General features: G+C 47.1%; 1 protein-coding gene and 1 pseudogene across 3 annotated transcripts in view; both read left to right on the top strand.

Moving 5' to 3' along the window:
* CA6 (carbonic anhydrase 6) overlaps positions 1-16,992 on the top strand; it is a 35,993-nt gene extending 19,001 nt beyond the window's left edge. For 2 of the 3 annotated variants that reach the window (XM_017503379.2, XM_037729485.1), the window contains exons 4-9: positions 497-645; positions 2,223-2,315; positions 7,796-7,865; positions 9,558-9,715; positions 12,715-12,838; positions 16,548-16,992. In XM_017503379.2, the coding sequence (XP_017358868.1) occupies positions 497-645; positions 2,223-2,315; positions 7,796-7,865; positions 9,558-9,715; positions 12,715-12,838; positions 16,548-16,636 (683 nt within the window). In that variant the 3' untranslated portion in view covers positions 16,637-16,992. Of the gene's footprint in view, positions 1-496; positions 646-2,222; positions 2,316-7,795; positions 7,866-9,557; positions 9,716-12,714; positions 12,839-16,264 lie in introns of all 3 variants that reach the window. The other variant, XM_037729487.1, reaches the window with a different exon arrangement.
* Positions 4,707-6,393, top strand: LOC108285908 (annotated as a pseudogene).
* Positions 16,993-17,537: the final 545 nt, after the last annotated feature.

Consider the following 17,537-nt stretch of genomic DNA (forward strand, 5'->3'; position numbering starts at 1 on the left):
AAAAAAAAAAAAAAAAAAAAAAAAAAAAAAAAAAAAAAAAAAGAAAAAGAAAAAACAGTTCCAAGAGGCCCCACTTCATATTCTGACACCTTCAGCAAATCCTGAGATTGGCCAGAGACAGAGTAGAATTCTAGTTTCCACGCCCATTGACCGTAAGTTTTCAGGAACTTCCCTTCTCTGGAGTCCTTTTCCAAGCTGAACCTGCCATGGTGTGGCCCTGGTCTGTGGGCTCTGGGCGGGGAGGTGTGTGCTGGGGAGAGGCACCTGCCCAATCTGGCTTCCTCAGGGCCTGGCCTCTGTCCTGACGTCACCCTGTGCCCTGTGTGCAAACGCTTCTTCTCCTTCGGTGACCCTGCTCATGGCATTCTAAGCCAGTCTATGATACCGGCTTGTCCCGGGCTCAGACAGGGGGGAGGTGAGCAGAGAAGCTCCCCAGCCTGCAGGCCTGACCCCTCTGTGCTCGCCCGCGCCTCTCATCCCCACCTCGTCTCTCCAGTGCAGATCAGCCTGCCCGGCACCATGCGCATAACAGATGCCAATGGCACCGTGTACATAGCTCAGCAGATGCACTTTCACTGGGGTGGTGCGTCCTCGGACATCAGCGGCTCTGAGCACACCGTGGACGGGATCAGACATGTGATCGAGGTACGTGAGGACCCCCACTGTGTCCTCTTTCCTTCGAACCCCGTAGTCACTTATTTACTGACAGATTCTCTTCTCACTCTGTCACCCAGGCTGGAGTGCAGTGGCGCAATCTCAGCTCACTGCGGCGTCTGCCTCCTGGGTTCAAGTGATTCTCCTGCCTCAGCCTCCCAAGTAACTGGGATTACAGGCACATGCCAGCATGCCTGGTAAGTTTTGTATTTTTACAAAACATTGGCTGGACGGGGTTTCACCATGTTGGCCAGGCTAATCTCGAATTCCTGACCTCAGGTGATCCACCCGCCTCGGCCTCCTAAAGTACTGGTATTACAGGTGTGAGTCACAGTGCCTGGCTGTCACTTTTCTTATTAAAATAGCCAAGGCCGGGTGAGCTGGCTCACGCCTATAATTCTGGCACTTCGGGAAGTCAAGGCAGGGGAATTGCTCGAGCCCTAGAGTTCGCAACATAGCAAGATCCTGTGTCTACAAAAAAATAATAATAATAATAAATTATCCTGGAGTGATGGCACATGCGTATAGTTCCAGCTTCTGAGGAGGCTGAGGGGGGAGGATCGCTTGAGGCCAGGAGGTTGAGGCTGCAGTGAGTCCTGATTATGCTCCTGCACTCCAATCTGAGGGACAAAACAAACAAAAACAGCCAAAAGACTCTGTGCAATGGTAGCAGTTAAGTCATCCTGAAGTTTTATTTTTTATTCACTCGACAGCTATTGACTGGTCGCCACTCTGTGACCAGGGTACAGGCAAGCTCCTGCCCTCGCAGAACTGAGGCTGCAGGACAACAGCCCACAGGGTGTGGCGAACTCTCCTTTGTTTCTGCTGGATTTCTATGTGTTAGATTTTCTTTCCTTTTCTTTTTCTGAGATGTAGTTTCACTCTTTCGCCCAGGCTGGAGTGCAGTGGCGTGATCTCGGCTTGCTGCAACCTCTGTCCCCTGGGTTCAAGTGATTCTCCGGCCTCAGCCACCAGAGAAGCTGGGATTACGGGCACCTGCCGCCACGCCCAGTTAATTGTTTAGTAGAGCTGGGGTTTCACCACGTTGGCCAGGCTGGTCTCCGTCTCAAACTCCTGACCTCAAGTGATCCGCCCACCTCGGCCTCCCAAAGTGCTGGGTTACAGGCATCAGCCACTGCACCTGGCCTGTGTTAGATTTTCTGAGTTCCCTCTTTTGCCAGAATTCATCTTTAAGATGACATATAATTTAACAGTGGCTGTCTGGGACAAGGGGGTACAAGCTCGCCCTCCCACAAACCCCCAGACACTCCAGGAGAACCCCAGCTCTGCCAACTCGTCTGCCTGGAGGGAGGTGTGGTCAGGGAAACACCCTGGAACTGCCATCTTCCAGAATTCCACTCTTGTTCTTCCCATTCTTGGGGAAGTTTCTAGTCATGATAGATGGGATTTGCAGTCCAGAGGGAGGGAGATGGAGGTCCAAGTTGCTGGTGTAGAATGGTCTGAGGCCTCAGATGGAGCCCGTTTCTTTCTCCTCCTTCTTCCCTGGAAACCTTAAGCATTTGAATTGCTGTGAACTGCCCTTGACCCACCCTACCTTGCTCTTACAGATTCACGTTGTTCACTACAATTCCAAATACCAGAGCTATGAGGCAGCCCAGGAGGCGCAGGACGGCTTGGCTGTACTGGCAGCGTTCGTTGAGGTAAGCAGAAACCACCCACGTGTGTCTGCATCTGAAGTTATGGGTAGATGTCCAAACAAGGTGTGAAGTCTGGTTGAACAGTCTTCTTTATGATCACTCTTCATCCTCTCCCGAGTTCACAGTTCTTGGAGACATTGACTGGAGGAAGATCGACCCTCTTCTTCCAGCTCCTGCTCACGGTCACTGTGCTCCTTCTGTGTCATTAATCTCCAGACCTTGGTGAACTTGGGCAAGCTGACTTAAAAGAGCTGGAATCACGGAGGGGTCGACTAGACACAGATGGTCTGAAGGGCAAAGGGAAACCTGCAACCCAATCAGACAAAGGCAACACCTCTGCATTTCTATTTTTTTTTGAGATGGAATTTCACTCTTGTTGACCAGATTGGAGTGCAATGGTGCAGCCTTGGCTCACTGCAACCTCCGCCTTCCGGGTTCAAATGATTCTCCTGCCTCAGCCTCCCGAGTAGCTGGGATTATACACACCTGCCACCACACGCGGCTAATTTTTTATTTTTAGTAGAGACAGGGTTTCACTATGTTGGCCAGGCTGGTTGAGAACTCCTGACTTCAGGTGATCCACCCACCTCAGCCTCCCAAAGTCCTGGGATTACAGGCCTGAGCCACCGCGCCCGGCTAACATCTCTGCATTTCTGGTCAGGAGTTCGAGACTAGCCTGACCCACATGACAAAACTCCATCTCTTCTAAAAATACAAAAATTAGCTGGGCATGGTGGCAGGAGCCTATAATTCCAGCTACTTGGGAGACTGAGGCAGAAGAATCACTTGAACCTGCGAGGTGGAGGCTACAGTGAGCTGAGATCCTGCACGCCAGCCTGGGCAATAAAGCTGGACTCCATCTAAAAAAAAAAAAAAAAAAAAAGGCCAGGCGTGGTGGTTCATGCCTGTAATCCCAGCACTTTGGGAGGCCGAGGTGGGCAAATCACCTGAGGTCAGGAGTTCGAGACCAGCCTGATCAACATGGAGAACCCTGTCTCTACTAAAAATACAAAACTAGCAGAGAGTAGCGGCACACATGCCTGTAATGCCAGCTACTCGGGAGGCTGAGGCAGGAGAATAGCTTGAACCCAGGAGATGGGGGTTGCAGTGAGCTGAGATTGTTCCATTGCAGTCTAGCCTGGGCAACAAGAGTGAAGCACTGTCTCAAAAAAAAAAAAAAAAAAAGTCTAAAGGTGGGACTTCAGGCTAAGTGAGTGGAATAGGCAGGAATCCAATCCCCCCAAAACAAGTATTAAATTAGATAAAATTGTAAAAAACCCCACCATTTCAATGCTCTGGAAATGGATCCCAGGCAACCAGCAAATTGAGACATTTATTCATGAAAAATGGCTAGAATTGGGTAAGAGTAATGAATGTCTGTAGATGTCTTTCCTGGGGATGTTCCCATCCGCACCCCCTAACTTGGTCAGCAAGTTAGTTTTATCAGGCAAAGCTGGTCAGGACAACCAGCAGCTTCACTGCCTGGGCAGGGGAGCTGACTTGATTTGGGGTGGAAGTTGAAAACCATGCTCAGGAATAATGTCTGTAAAAGTGGTAAGCTTGACAGAAAACACAGAAAGCAAACAGGAAAAACTTGCAGCTCTGAGAGTCTGAGGTTACAGTCCCAGTTACAGCGAATAATGAGTGAGAAACAAGTCAGAAATTTAAGGGAGAAGATCCTGGAAAGGAGAGAGAGACAGAAGGGCTACATAAACACCCTAACAGAGTCTGATAAAAAGTCAAAGCTGAAGCCAACATGAGAACTAGCTGAACTTTGAATGTGCTTCGAAACCTACACACAGATCCATCAGGATGAGTCCTAGGGGCTCAAGGGGTTTGAGCACAACTTCTGCTCAAATCATTTTACTGACCACAAAGCTATGTTGACTGTAGGTAGCTCCTAGGAATTCAGCCCCCAAGAATACAAATAAAATTTAAAAGCTGAGCACAGACATCGTGCTTGGGAGACAGAGCCTGCAGACTAAGTCCAGACAAGTCACTAAATAAACACACACGTGGAATGCTGGAGGACAATTACAAAAATCAGAATCAGGACTTGCTGCCATATATTATCTAAAACATCCAGTTGGCAGCAATAAAAGTTGGGCAGGCAGGCTGGGCACGGTGGCTCACACCTTAGTCCCGGCACTTTGGGAGGCTGAAGCAGGTGGTCACCTGAGGTCAAGAGTCTGAGACCAGATTGGCCAGCATGGTGAAACCCCATATACACTAAAAATATAAACAATTAGCCATGCACGTGCCTATAGTCCCAGCTACTCGGGAGGCTGAAGCAGGAGAATCACTTGAACCCAGGAGGCAGAGGCTGCAGTGAGCCAACATAATGCCACTACACTCCAGCCTGGGTGACAGAGTGAGACTTCATCAAAAAAGTTGAGCATGCAAAGAAATAGAAAAATGTAATCCATACTTAATGAGGGGAAAAAGACCCTGAAAACAATCAATAGAATCTGACCTGAGTGGACACAGAATGATTAGGAGACAGGACTTTAAAATAACTGTCATTGCTGTGGCTAGGAGAAAAATAAAATAAAAATAAAACAACTATCATAAATGTTTGAAGAGTGAAAAGAAGCTATGTTCAAAGAATTCAATGAAAATATGATGACAATGACTCTAAAAAGGGAATTTCAGTAGAGAAAAAGAAACTTTGAAGAGGCACAAAATGGAAAGCCTAGAGTTGAAAAGTACAATAAACAAAGTGAAAAAATCACTAGATGAGCCCAAAGCAGATGTGAGGCAGCAGAAGAAAAAAAGAATCAATGCATTTGAAGATAGAGCAATGAAAGTATCCAATCTGAAAAACAGAGAAAAGAGAAGAAAAATGAACAGAGACCAGAAATCTAGCAACCTGAAGCAGCATGGCCAAGCCTTGTGGGAAGTGCCTGAGCAGGAGGCCCGCAAACAGGTGGAGGTCTTCAGGCAGAATCTTTTCCAGGAGGCTGAGGAATTCCTCTACAGATTCTTGCCACAGAATATCATATACCTGAATCAGCTCTTCAAGAAGACTCCCTCAGTGTGGCTGACCTGACTTCCCTCCAGGCCCCACCGGACATCCCCATCCCAGATCCTCCACCCAAGGATGACGAGATGGAAACAGATAAGCAGGAGAAGAAAGAAGTCCCTACATGTGGATTTTTCCCTGGGAATGAGAAGGTCCTGTCCCTGCTTGCCCTGGTTAAGCCAGAGGTCTGGAATCTCAAAGAGAAATGCATTCTGGTGATCACATGGATCCAGCGCCTGGTCCCCAAGATTGAAGATAGAAATGATTTTGGGGTAGCAATCCAGGAGAAGGTGCTAGAGAGGGTGAATGCTATCAAGACCAAAGTGGAAGCTTTCCAGACAACCATTTCCAAGAACTTCTCAGAATGTGGGGATGCTGTGGCCAAGGCCTCCAGGAGACTCCTGTGATGGATTACCGGGCCTTGGTGCACGAGCGCGATGAGGCAGCATACGGGGAGCTCAGGGCCGTGGTGCTGGACCTGAGGGCCTTCTAGGCTGAGCTTTATCATATCCTCAGCAGCAACCTGGAGGAAACTGTCAACCCAAAGGGTGAAGAGAAGCCATCTATGTACTAAACCCAGGGCTAGAAGGAAAATAAATGACCTAAATGAAAAAAATGAACAGCCTTATAGATTCATGGGGACAAAATCAAGCATAGCAACATATATATAATGGGAGTCCCAGAAGGAGAGGAGACAAAGTGGAAAGAACAAAACAATGGCCAAAAGCCTCAAATATGAGGAAAAACGTAAATGATCAATCCAAGAAACTAAAGAAAACCCCAAGTCTGATAAATAAACCCCAAGACTAGATACATCAAAAATCAAACTGCTGAAAGCAGCAAGAGAAGAGGGATTTATTACATGTAGGGCAATGACAGTACAATTAATGGCTGACTTTTCAAGTCATCAGAACACAGTGGAATGACTGTCAACCAAGAACTCTATATCCAATAAACTAACCTTCAAAATTGAAGGTGAAACCAAGATAGTCCCAGATATACAAGAATCAGTGTAATTGCTAGCAGACCTATCTCACAAGACATATAAAAGAACATTCTTCTGGCTAAAAGAAAATGATACCAGACAGTAACTCAGATCCACAGAAAGGAGCGAAGTGTACTGGAAATGGAAAATGGAAAAGACTACATACATTTTTTATGTGTGTGTTTTCTTCTTTTAATTTCTTTTTAAAAACCCTTAAGATTATTTAAGGCAATGACTATACCACTGTATATACCACTGGCTTCCAATATATGTAGATTTAATGCGTATGACGAAAATAGGAGAAAGGATGAGGAAGAAATGGAGCCTTTTTGAAGCAAGGTTGCTTTTACTGAAATTAAAAATACTAACCTGACCAAGATTGTGATTGAATTGTATACGGCAATCACTTGAGCAACTACTAAGAAAATAATTAAAATGATTAAATGGTACATAAGAAGTATTTGCTTCACACAAAAGAAGGCAGCAAAGGTGGACCAATGGAACAAAAATGGCACGAGACATCCAGAAAACAAATAGGAAACGCAGTCATAAAGCCAAGAAAGCCAAATTTATACATGGTGAAAGAGACTTGAATCAGCACCGCTTGACTGAAAATAGCCATTCAAAATAGGCCTTTTTCACCCAAAGCAACTTTTCTGACCTTTAAAGTCAATACTCACACAGAAAAGATTGATCTAGTGTTAAGGGAACTGCAGTTGTTTTACCCCGGACTTCCAGCTCTCTGTTGGAATTCCTGAGGATGAAGAAGGGAGCTCATGAGATGAAGCTCTCCTCATCACAAAGAATCTGACTGTGGTTGACACTGACCAAAACAAGCACACAGGCCGGGCGCGGTGGCTCACGCCTGTAATCCCAGCACTTTGGGAGGCCGAGGTCGGTGGATCACGAGGTCAGGAGTTCGAGACCAGCCTGGCCAACATAGTGAAACCCCATTTCTATTAAAAACACAAAAAAATTACCTGGACATGGTGGTAGCTGCCCGTAATCCCACCTACTCAGGAGGCTGAGGCAGGAGAATCGCTTGAACCTAGGAGGCAGAGGTTGCAGTAAGCCAAGATCGTGCTGTTGCACTCCAGCTTGGGCAACAGAGCAAGACTCTGTCTCAAAAAAAAAAAAAAGAAAAGAAAAGAAAAGAAAAACAACAACAAAGAAAACAAGCACACAGGACATTTTTTTAGAGTAACTATTGGCCATTTCTGAGGGCATCACCAATGACCGAGAAGCTTCTTTCCCTGGAAGCTGCCAAAATAGTTTAGATAGTGCCTTTCTGGAAAGACGCATGAACCTGTGCAGTTGGTAGCAAAGAACACTCAGATTGTCTCCGTCAAAACACAGCAGGGGCACAGGCTGCCTCCCCTTACTGTCTAGGCTCTGCCCAATCAGCCAGAAGGATTGGTAGAGATGGTGGGCTGGGGCCTCTTCTTCACTCATGCTCAGTGCCCTGTGTTTTTGCAGGTGAAGGATTACCCTGAAAACACCTACTACAGCAACTTCATTTCTCATCTGGCCAACATCAAGTACCCAGGTAAGGGAAGCCAACTGCGGCTGCGGGAGGGATGGGAGTGAGCTCAAGTGTGAGTGTGGGGTGGGCCCAGGGGACAGGGGACTGGTGCTGATGGGGAGGGTAGCCAGTGGGCCTGCCAAGGAGTCCGCCCCTCCCTGTGCAAGGTCACTTGTTCCAGTGATTTCTGCTGTTGGCTTAGGCAGCAAACTTCTCTGAGAAACCTGCTCATAAATTCTGTGTCAATTCTCATGACTAGAACTTCTGGTGGGAGTTCCACTAAGTAGGGATAGCCTCACTTCGTTGACTCTCATCCCAGCTGGCAGTGACAGTCCTGGCCGCTAGAGAGATGTTCACCCTGGTTCCAAGCCGAGATGAATGTCAAGAGCAAAGCCACTCGTCATCCCACTTGGACAGACAGACACTCGGGTTGTTCTTCCACCCGCTCTGCCTCCAGAAGGCCGCATTCTTATGAGAGCAATCTCCTTCCCAGGGTCAATGCTAGACCTTGAGCTATGACCACATCGGCTCTGCATCCTCGACCTCACACATCCCGTTCTGACCCCACCTCCCAGCCTCCCAGTCGTCCGACTTCAGCACCCAGCTCCTCCTGCAACTCACCTGACCCGGGTCCTCCAACCCTGGGGCTTCTGCAGTCTTGCTCCTGGTGACACCTGGTCCTTTCATCTCTCTCCCAGCTTAGATTCCAACACTCTCAAGGGCCGCTCAGCACTCCCATGCAAACACGCTCTCTATCTTCACCCCTCCACCCCTCCATAAACTCACCTGGCAAAGCCCAGACCAACTCAGAGCTGGCAGCCAAAGAGCTGAATGCAGCTGGACAGAAATCCATAGACAACTAGGCTGGTATTATTATAATTATTATTCCCCTCCCCTCCCCTTTCCTTCCTGATGGAATCTCGCTCTGGAACCCAGGCTGGAGTGCAGTGGCTCAATCTCGGCTCACTGCAACCTCCACCTCTTCGGTTCAAGCGATTCTCCTGCCTCAGCCTCCCGAGTAACTGGGATTACAGGTGCCTGCCACCACACCCAGCTAATTTTTGTGTTTTTAGTAGAGACTGGGTTTCACCATGTTGGTTGGTCTCGAACTCCTGACCTCGTGATCCACCTGCCTCAGCCTCCCGAAGTGCTGGGATGGCAGGTGTGAGGCACTGCGCCAGGCCGGATTCTGCATTTATAGCTGCTGCCCACCCACTGCTCAATAAGCCCAAACCAAGGCATTTTGGTCTTTCTTTGAGGGCACTTACCCAGACGCCTCCAGAGGCTATATTTCTGTCTTTCACTGATCATAAAATGTATCCTCTGCCTAGCCATGCTAATGGTGACCGCGGCAGTTACACTTCGGAGTACTTCCCTATGTACCAGTTCAATGCTAGCTGCTTTCCAGTGTTATTCCCCCTTCCCTCATAGCAATTCTGCTGATTATTCCCTTTTTACAGATGAGGAAATGGCCGCGGAATGAGCACCCGGCCAAGACCGCTCAGCCAGGAGGAGGTGGCTGAGTGCATCTTTCCCAAAGCCTGTCCTCTCAATCCCTTCCAGGGAGAAATACACTGGGAAATTGTTTCCTGATCATCAGCTTCTATGTTCTGCTGAACTCAAGAGATTGAATCAGGCGAGGCCTGGGCCTGAGCTGTCCTCCTGAGGGGCAGCGGTGGTCCCTGACATTCTATCACCTTCTGTCTTTTTGGTTAGGACAAAGCACAACTCTGACTGGCCTTGACGTTCAGGACATGCTGCCCAAGAACCTCCAGCACTACTACAGCTACCAGGGCTCGCTCACCACTCCTCCCTGCACCGAGAACGTCCATTGGTTTGTGCTGGCAGATTTCGTCAAGCTCTCCATGACGCAGGTAGTGTATGGTGTCGCTTTGCCAAAGTCTTGCTCTTTGACTGCCTAGTTAACAAGACTGTTCCTAGAATCTCAGCTAACGTCAACAACGGGGGATCCTATGGCATTTTCTGCGTGCAGGGCCACTGTGCCTCACCTACCCAACCATCTTTTCTCTTTTTTTTTTTTTTTTTTTTGAGACAGAATCTCGCTGTGTCATCAAGCTGGCGCACAGTGGTGCAATCTCAGTTCACTGCAACCTCTGCCTCCCGGGTTCAAGCAATTCTCCTGCCTCAGCCTCCCGAGCTGGGATTACAGGCATGTAGTAGGGACGGAGTTTCACTGTGTTTCCCAGGCAGGTCTCGAACTCCTAGGTTCAAGCAATCTGCCTGTGTCAGCCTCCCAAAGTGCTGGGATTACAGGTGGAAGCCACTGCGCATGGCCATCTCCTTTTCTTAATTTTCTTAGAAAAAGGTGGAAAAGACCCCTGCTCAAGGACACCCACACCCCAAAATGTTCCCAATCAGGCTGGAAGTGTCCCCAGGCACCTGACAAAGCAAATGGTCAATTATCTCCAGAAAAATGAACTTAAATCCAGACCTAGAAGAATTTTCACAAAGTTACCTGAAATTAGCTCAATTAAGGAAAAAACCCCACAAAACATATGAGAAAAAAAGACATTATAAATGAGAACCAGCAGATTCAGACCTACAAAGATTTCAGTTAGTGGAATTATCAATTAATATGACATAAGAATATTTGGTATGTATAAAAAAATAAGAGGTTCAATTATGAGAAATGAATGAAAAAATATTAAAATGGGCAGCCAGACTTGGGAAAAAACCCAAACAGAATTTCTAGAAATGGAAAAATAGTATCAAGAATTAACAATCCATGCCTATTACAGTGTATCACACCTATAACCCCAGCACTTTGGGAGGCCAGGAGTTCAAGATCAGCCTGGCCAAGATGGTGGAACCCCTTCTCTACTAAAAGTATAAAAAATTAGCCAGGTGTGGTGGTATGTGCCTGTAATCCCAGCTACTTGGGTGGCTAAGGTGGAAGAATCGCTTGAACCCGGGAGGTAGAGGTTGCAGTGAGCTGAGATTGCACCACTGCACTCCAGCCTGAGTCACAGAGCAAAACTCTGTCAAAAAAAAAAAAAAATGTCTAGGAATGGTGGCTCATGCCTGTAATCCCAGCACTTTGGGAGGCTGAGGCGGGCAGATAATGATGTTAAGGGTTCAAGACCACCCTAGCCAACATGGTGAAACTCTGTCTCTACTAAAGATACAAAAAATTAGCCGGGCGTGTTGGGTGGCACACCTGTAATCCCAGCTACTCGGGAGGCTGAGGCAGGAGAATTGCTTGAACCTGGGAGGCAGAGGTTGCAGTGAGCCTAGATCACACCGTTGTACTCCAGCCTGGGCGACAGGGTGAGACTCTGTCTCCAAAATAAATAAATAAATAACCCAATGAATGTGTTTAACAGCATGTTAGATACAGCTTGAGAGAGAATTAGTAAATTGGAGACAGCCAATAACGTTATCTAGAATGCAGCACAAAGAGAAAAAGAGATGGAGCTACAGAAAGAAGTGAAGCAAGGTAGTATAGAGGAAAGGTCTAGCAAATGTCTAACCAAAATCCTAGAAGAAGAGAGGCAGAGCAGGGAAGAGGCGTGATTTGACAAAATACTGGCTGACAATTTTCAGGAAGAGATACCAAGTCATATATTCAAGAATGCCAATTAGTTTCTCTGTCTCTCTCTGGGTGTGTAAAGATACATGTGTGTGAATACCCAACACCCTACGTTAAACCCATCACAGTGAAACCATCAGTGACAAAGAAACAATTTAAAAATCAGCCAGAAAGAAAAGATAGATTGTCACGAAAAGAGGATTATTAGAGAGTTGATTCAACATAGCAACAGTAAAAGTCAGAAGGGAGTGGAAACATAATTCCAAAGTGCTGAGGAAAATAAATAGCCAGCATAGCATTGTATGTGCAGCAAAAGTACCTTTTAAGGACATAGACAAAATACAGACATTTTCAGGCTGGGTGAGGTGGCTCACGCCTGTAATCCCAGCACTATGGGAGGCAGAGGCAGGCGGATGGCCTGAGAAATTTGAGACCAGCCTGGCCAACACAGTGAAACCCCGTCTCCACTAAAAATATAAAAATTAGCTAGGCGTGGTGGCGGGCATCTGTAGTCCCAGCCAGTTGGGAGGCTAAGGCAGGAGAATCATTTGAATCCGGGAAGCAGAGGTTGCAGTGAGCCGAGATTGCACCACTGCACTCCAGCCTGGGCAACAAAGCGAGACTGTCTCAAAAAACAAACAAACAAAAAAACCAACCAACCAAACAAACAAAAAACAAAAACAACCAAACAAAAAAAAACAGACATTTTTTAAAAACAAAAACTGAGTCTGCCACTTGATATATTTCTGCTTACTTCTTTCTCTCCTTTGGACTATTGGACAAAGACTCATATAAAAAGCTGAAAAGACTGTGTGCGAGTACCTGCTGGAAGAACGCACGGCGAGACGAGCTCCGGAGTAATGCCTTTCACCAGCACCCAGAACCTCCCTGGACTTGAGATCTTCTTACAGTCACTTTATCAGGGTTATATAAATCCAAGCTCTAGCCCGGTTGTTAATTTTTTTTTTTTTTCTTGAGACAGTTTCGCTCTGTCTCCTTGGCTGGAGTGCAGTGACATGAAATTGGCTCACTGCAACCTCTACCTCCCAGGTTCAAGCAATTCTCCTGCCTCAATCTCCCGAGTAGCTGGGATTACAGGTGCACGCCACCGTGCTCGGCTAATTTTTGTATTTTTGGTAGAGAAGGGGTCTTTCCATGTTGGCCAGGCTGGTCTCTAACTCCTTTGCTCAAGTGATCTGCCCGCCTTGGCCTCCCAAAGTGCTGAGATTATAGGCATTAGCCATGTGCCCGGCCAATTGTTACTTCCTTTCAAAGAGGCACCCAGTGCCTCTTTCCCTCTCTAATGCACTTACATTGCCCCAGGTTTGGAAGCTGGAGAATTCCTTACTGGATCACCAAAACAAGACCATCCAGAATGATTATCGCAGGACCCAGCCGCTGAACCACAGAGTAGTGGAATCCAACTTCGTGTACCTCCCAAATCAGGGTGAGTGGGATCGACTCTTGTTTACGTTCTGCAGTTGGTTAACTCCTGTTCTGCTCCTTCCTCTAGGTGGACCCGTCTCTTCTGGCACTAGTAAGGGAAGGAGAGTCATTTCAGTAGCAGGCGGCCCACATGGGCCAAGCTGCACAGGACTCGGGCAGAGGGTGATCACTTCTTCCCAGTCCAGGCAGGGACGCCATTGAATAGAACACAAGAGACATCAGGAGAGACAACTGCGTGATTTATCACCTACCTAGTCTTGGCTAGAGACTGTAGGAGAAGCAAGATGACTGCAACATCCAGAAGCTCTCATAAGAGTGTAGGTTCAAGTCACATTTTTGTTTTGTTGTTTTGTTTTTTGAGACAGAGTCTAGCTCTGTCGCCCAGGCTGGAATACAGGCTGCAATCTTGTCTCACTACAACCTCCACCTCCTGGGTTCAAGCGATTCTCCTGCCTCAACCTCCCCAGTAGCTGGGATTACGAACACCCGACACCAGGGCTGTCTAATTTTTGTATTTTTAAAATAGCAATGGGGTTTTGGCACGTTGGCCAGGCTGGTCTTGGACTCCTGACCTCAAGTGATCCAACCACCTCGGCCTCCCAAAGTGTTGGGATTACAGGCGTGGGCAACCATGTCCAGCCAAGTTAACCTTGTTAACCCCACTCAGGTTATTTCCTGTGCATCTTGATCTTAGTCTGTGTTATGAACCCACCCCCAACGCCTCCTATACATTCTCTCAAGGTGGGGTTAACTAGACCACATAGAGTTTACCGCATCTGCTTGGGGTGCAGGCCCCAGACCCCAGCGTGCTGGAAGTAGGCGGGCAGTCCAGCCTCCACTGCATCCTTGAATTCCTTAGATTGGGCTCCAACTGTGTCCTTGCCTCACCTCATTTCTGTGTTGGCAAGAATGTAAATATTTCATAACTTCATCTTCCTTTTGTCTTTCTGTAAAGTTATAGTGAACTGTACACAGTCCCTGAAGCCATTGTCTTTACAACCCATTCTGTTAACCATTCCCAATACTTTTACATTTTCCAATACGGTAGAATCAGTTTCCTCTCAACATTGTTGACTCAATATTATCCCACTTGTTTTTTTGAGATGAGATCTCACTCTGTTGCCCAGGTTGGAGCTCAGTGGCACAATAGTTCACTGCAGCCTCAACCGTCCAGGCTCAAGCGATCCTCCCACCTCAGCCTCCCCAGCAGTGGGGACTGCAGGCACACACCACCTCACTCAGCTAATTTTTTTTTGTATTTTTTTTAGAGATGAAATCTCACTATGTTGCTCAGGCTGGTCTCAAACCCCTGGCCTCAAGCAGTCTTCCCACCTCAGCCTCCCAAAGTGCTGGAATTGTAGACATGAGCCACCTCGTTTGGCCTTACTTCATCTTTATATGTACCTTTTAAAACTTTTAAATTTCCACCCTCCACTCCAATAAGGCCCATTTGTGATTTTCTTCCCATCTTTCCTTCCTGGTTCATTTACTGTTTACTCTTGTATCAGCGGACTCCTCCAATACAATACTAACAGAGGGAAACAGACATCAGCTATAGTGATCATTCCCTGTATTATTCCGTGTACGACGTTAACAGCAAGAATCCCTTTTTCCAAAGGTGATGTCCTTTTCAACAGGTCCAGTTGCAAGCAGGCTGAACAAAGGGAGCTTAGACTCATGGGTCTGTCTCCTAGTTTTTTAAATTTTTTAATTTTTTGAGACAAAGTCTTGCTCTGTTGCCCAGGTGGGAGTGTGGTGGCACAATCTCGTTGGCTCACTGCAACCTCCGCCTCCCAAGTTCAAGGGATTCTCCTGCCTCAGCCTCCCGAGTAGCTGGGATTACAGGTGGTCGCCACTACCCCCAGCTATTTTTTTGTATTTTTAGTACAGAGAGGGTTTCACCATGTTGGCCAAGCTGGTCTTGAACTCCTGACCTCATGATTCACCCATCTTGGCTTTCCAAAGTGCTGGGACTACAGGGCATGGGCCACCACACCTGGCCTAATTTTTGCATTTTTAGTGGAGATGGGGTTTCACCATGTTAGGCTGGTCTTGAACTCCTGACCTCATGATTTGCTAGCCTTGGCCTCCCAAAGTGCTGGGATTACAGGCACACTCCACCACGCCTGGCTAATTGTTGTATTTTTAGTAGAGACGGGGTTTAACCATGCTGGCCAGGCTTATCTCGAACTACTGACCTTAGTTGATGCAACTGCCTGGCCTCCCAAAGCATTGGAATTATAGGCATGAGCCACCACACCGGCCTGTCTCCTAGTTCTCAATGTTGCCATGTTTCCCGTGCTATCCCTAAAGTAATTTTAGGCTATTCAATAGGCACTAACAGACTGCATATCTTTCCCTATGCCACGTCTGAAATACTTTTTCCACTAGAGGGTCACTCTAGCGTCTCCTCACGAGGGAGCTCAGACTCAGGCACTCCATGCTGTGATTTGCCTGGAGGTCCACTGAGAATCGCTGTTTAGGATTTATTATTTCAACTCCCAGTACAGCATCAGAGGGCTTCCCGACCCTCAGGGAACCTGAATTGTGGCCTCCCTTTGCTCATTATAAAATAGAGGACTGGCCATCATCTTGGCCCACCTTCTCTCAGGCCCGGATTTTTCTTTTCTTTTTTTTTTTTTTGGGACAAAGTTTCGCTCTTGTTGCCCAGGCTGGAGTGCAATGGCACAATCTTGGCTCACTGAAACCTCCACCTCCTGGATTTAAGTCTCAGCCTCCTGAGTAGCTGGGATTACAGGCATGTACCACCATGCCCTGCTAATTTTGTATTTTTAGTAGAGATGGGGTTTCACCATGTTGGTCAGGCTGGTCTCGAACTCCCGACCTCAGGTGATCCACCCACTCGGCCTCCTGAAATGCTGAGATTACAGGCATGAGCCACTGTGCCTGGCCTCAGACTTTTTTCTTTTTCTCTTTCTTTTTTTTGAGACAGGGTCTCACTCTTTAACTCAGGCTGGAGTACAGTGGTGCTATCTTGGCTGACTGCATCCACGACTTCTAGGGATTAAGCAATCCTCTGACCTCAGCCTCCCAAATATCTGGGAGTAGCATGTACCACCACACCCAGCTAATTTTTTTTTTTTTTGGTAGAGATGGGGTTTAGCCATGTGGCCCAGGCTGGTCTTGAACTCCTGAGCTCAAGCAATTCATCCACTTCAGCCTCCCAAAGTGCTGCAATTACAGGCATGAGCCATTGTGCCTGGCCAGATCCAGGTTTCTATGTAGCAGTGATTGACTCTGGTCAACCTAGCTGCGTGACTCATGGTATTTACCCCAGCGGGGTTGATATGATTAACCCACCCACAAGGAATGACCTGAGAAACCAAGGTCAGTTACAAAAACAAGACAATGTCCAAATACGGAGCTCTTGCAATGTATTTACTAGAAAACACGTATATCTCCTCAGGTGAGGGGCACTGGGCATCCCAGAAGAGACCAAAGCCAAGAATACAACCCTCCTCAACATGCCACGCTTGGCTCCGGGCGGCTTAGAAGCCTGAGGTCAAACACAGTGAAGATGCTTAAAGCCAATGCAGTGGGCACGTGGAGAGTATTCTAAGGAATCAAAAGACTTCCCCAAAATACGATGCTGGTATGGTGTCTGGCCATCTCCCTTCTCTGTTTTTGTGAGGACTGTACAAGACTTAGCCATTTCCAACTAACTCTTCTTTTTATGGAATATACTCTAGGCTCTGAATTCCAGTTTTATCTACATAAGGTTAAGAAAGATCTTGAATACTTAAGAAAAGCATTGAACAGAGGAAAGACCCAATATTAACTAGCTTGAAGCCAGATCTAACTGGAGGAGGTGCCAGTCCCCTGCAGCCACACCCTGCCCTGTCTAGGAAACCATGTGTGTCTGGAGCACGCTGCTCCCTCTGGGGCAGCTGTTGAGTTTCTGATTAAAAGAGGGGAAATGATCGTCCCGGACAGGAAGTGAGATGGCTTCCATGCATGAGAAGGGATCTGAGTTAGACATCACCAGTGGAAATTGATTGGAATAGAAATTTAAAGGAAATAGAACCCTAACTATTCTCCCATCAAATCATACATGTTGACCTGTCTAAATTATAAACCAGCCTGAACTTTCCTTTAGCATTGGATGTAATAAAATAATTTTGGAAATTTGTCATTGAAAAATGTCTTTTCAATATCCCTTCTTTGTCCTGCCTGCCCCCCTCCCCCTCACACACACAGGTGAGGGGATACAGATCAAGGTGGGAGGGATTTTCCAAGACTAAGACTAATGAAAAGGAGAGGGTTTTTTTTTGTTTTTTTGTTTTTTTGAGACAGTCTCACTACTGCTGAAATGCAGTAGTGCAATCTTTCTTACTGCAACCTCGACCTCCTGGATTTTAACAATTCTCCTGCCTCAGCCTCCTGAGTAGTTGGGATTACAGGTGTGTACCATCACACCCAGCTGATTTTTGTATTTTTAATAGAGGCGAGGTTTCGACATGTTGGCCAGGCTGGTCTCAGGGCTGTGGCTTCATTAAATAACACTGAGAAGTACGAAGAAGAGTGGCCATTATTTTTTTGATTTTGAGACAGAGTCTTTCTCTGTCACCAGGCTGGACTGCAGTGGTGTGATCTCGGCTCACTGCAACCTCCACCTCCTGGGTTTAAGCAATTCTCCTGCCTTAGCCTCACGAGTAGCTGGGACTCCAGACACGCACCAC

This window comes from Cebus imitator, unplaced genomic scaffold, assembly GCF_001604975.1.
Source record: "Cebus imitator isolate Cc_AM_T3 unplaced genomic scaffold, Cebus_imitator-1.0 Scaffold15, whole genome shotgun sequence".
Classification (NCBI taxonomy): domain Eukaryota; kingdom Metazoa; phylum Chordata; class Mammalia; order Primates; family Cebidae; genus Cebus; species Cebus imitator.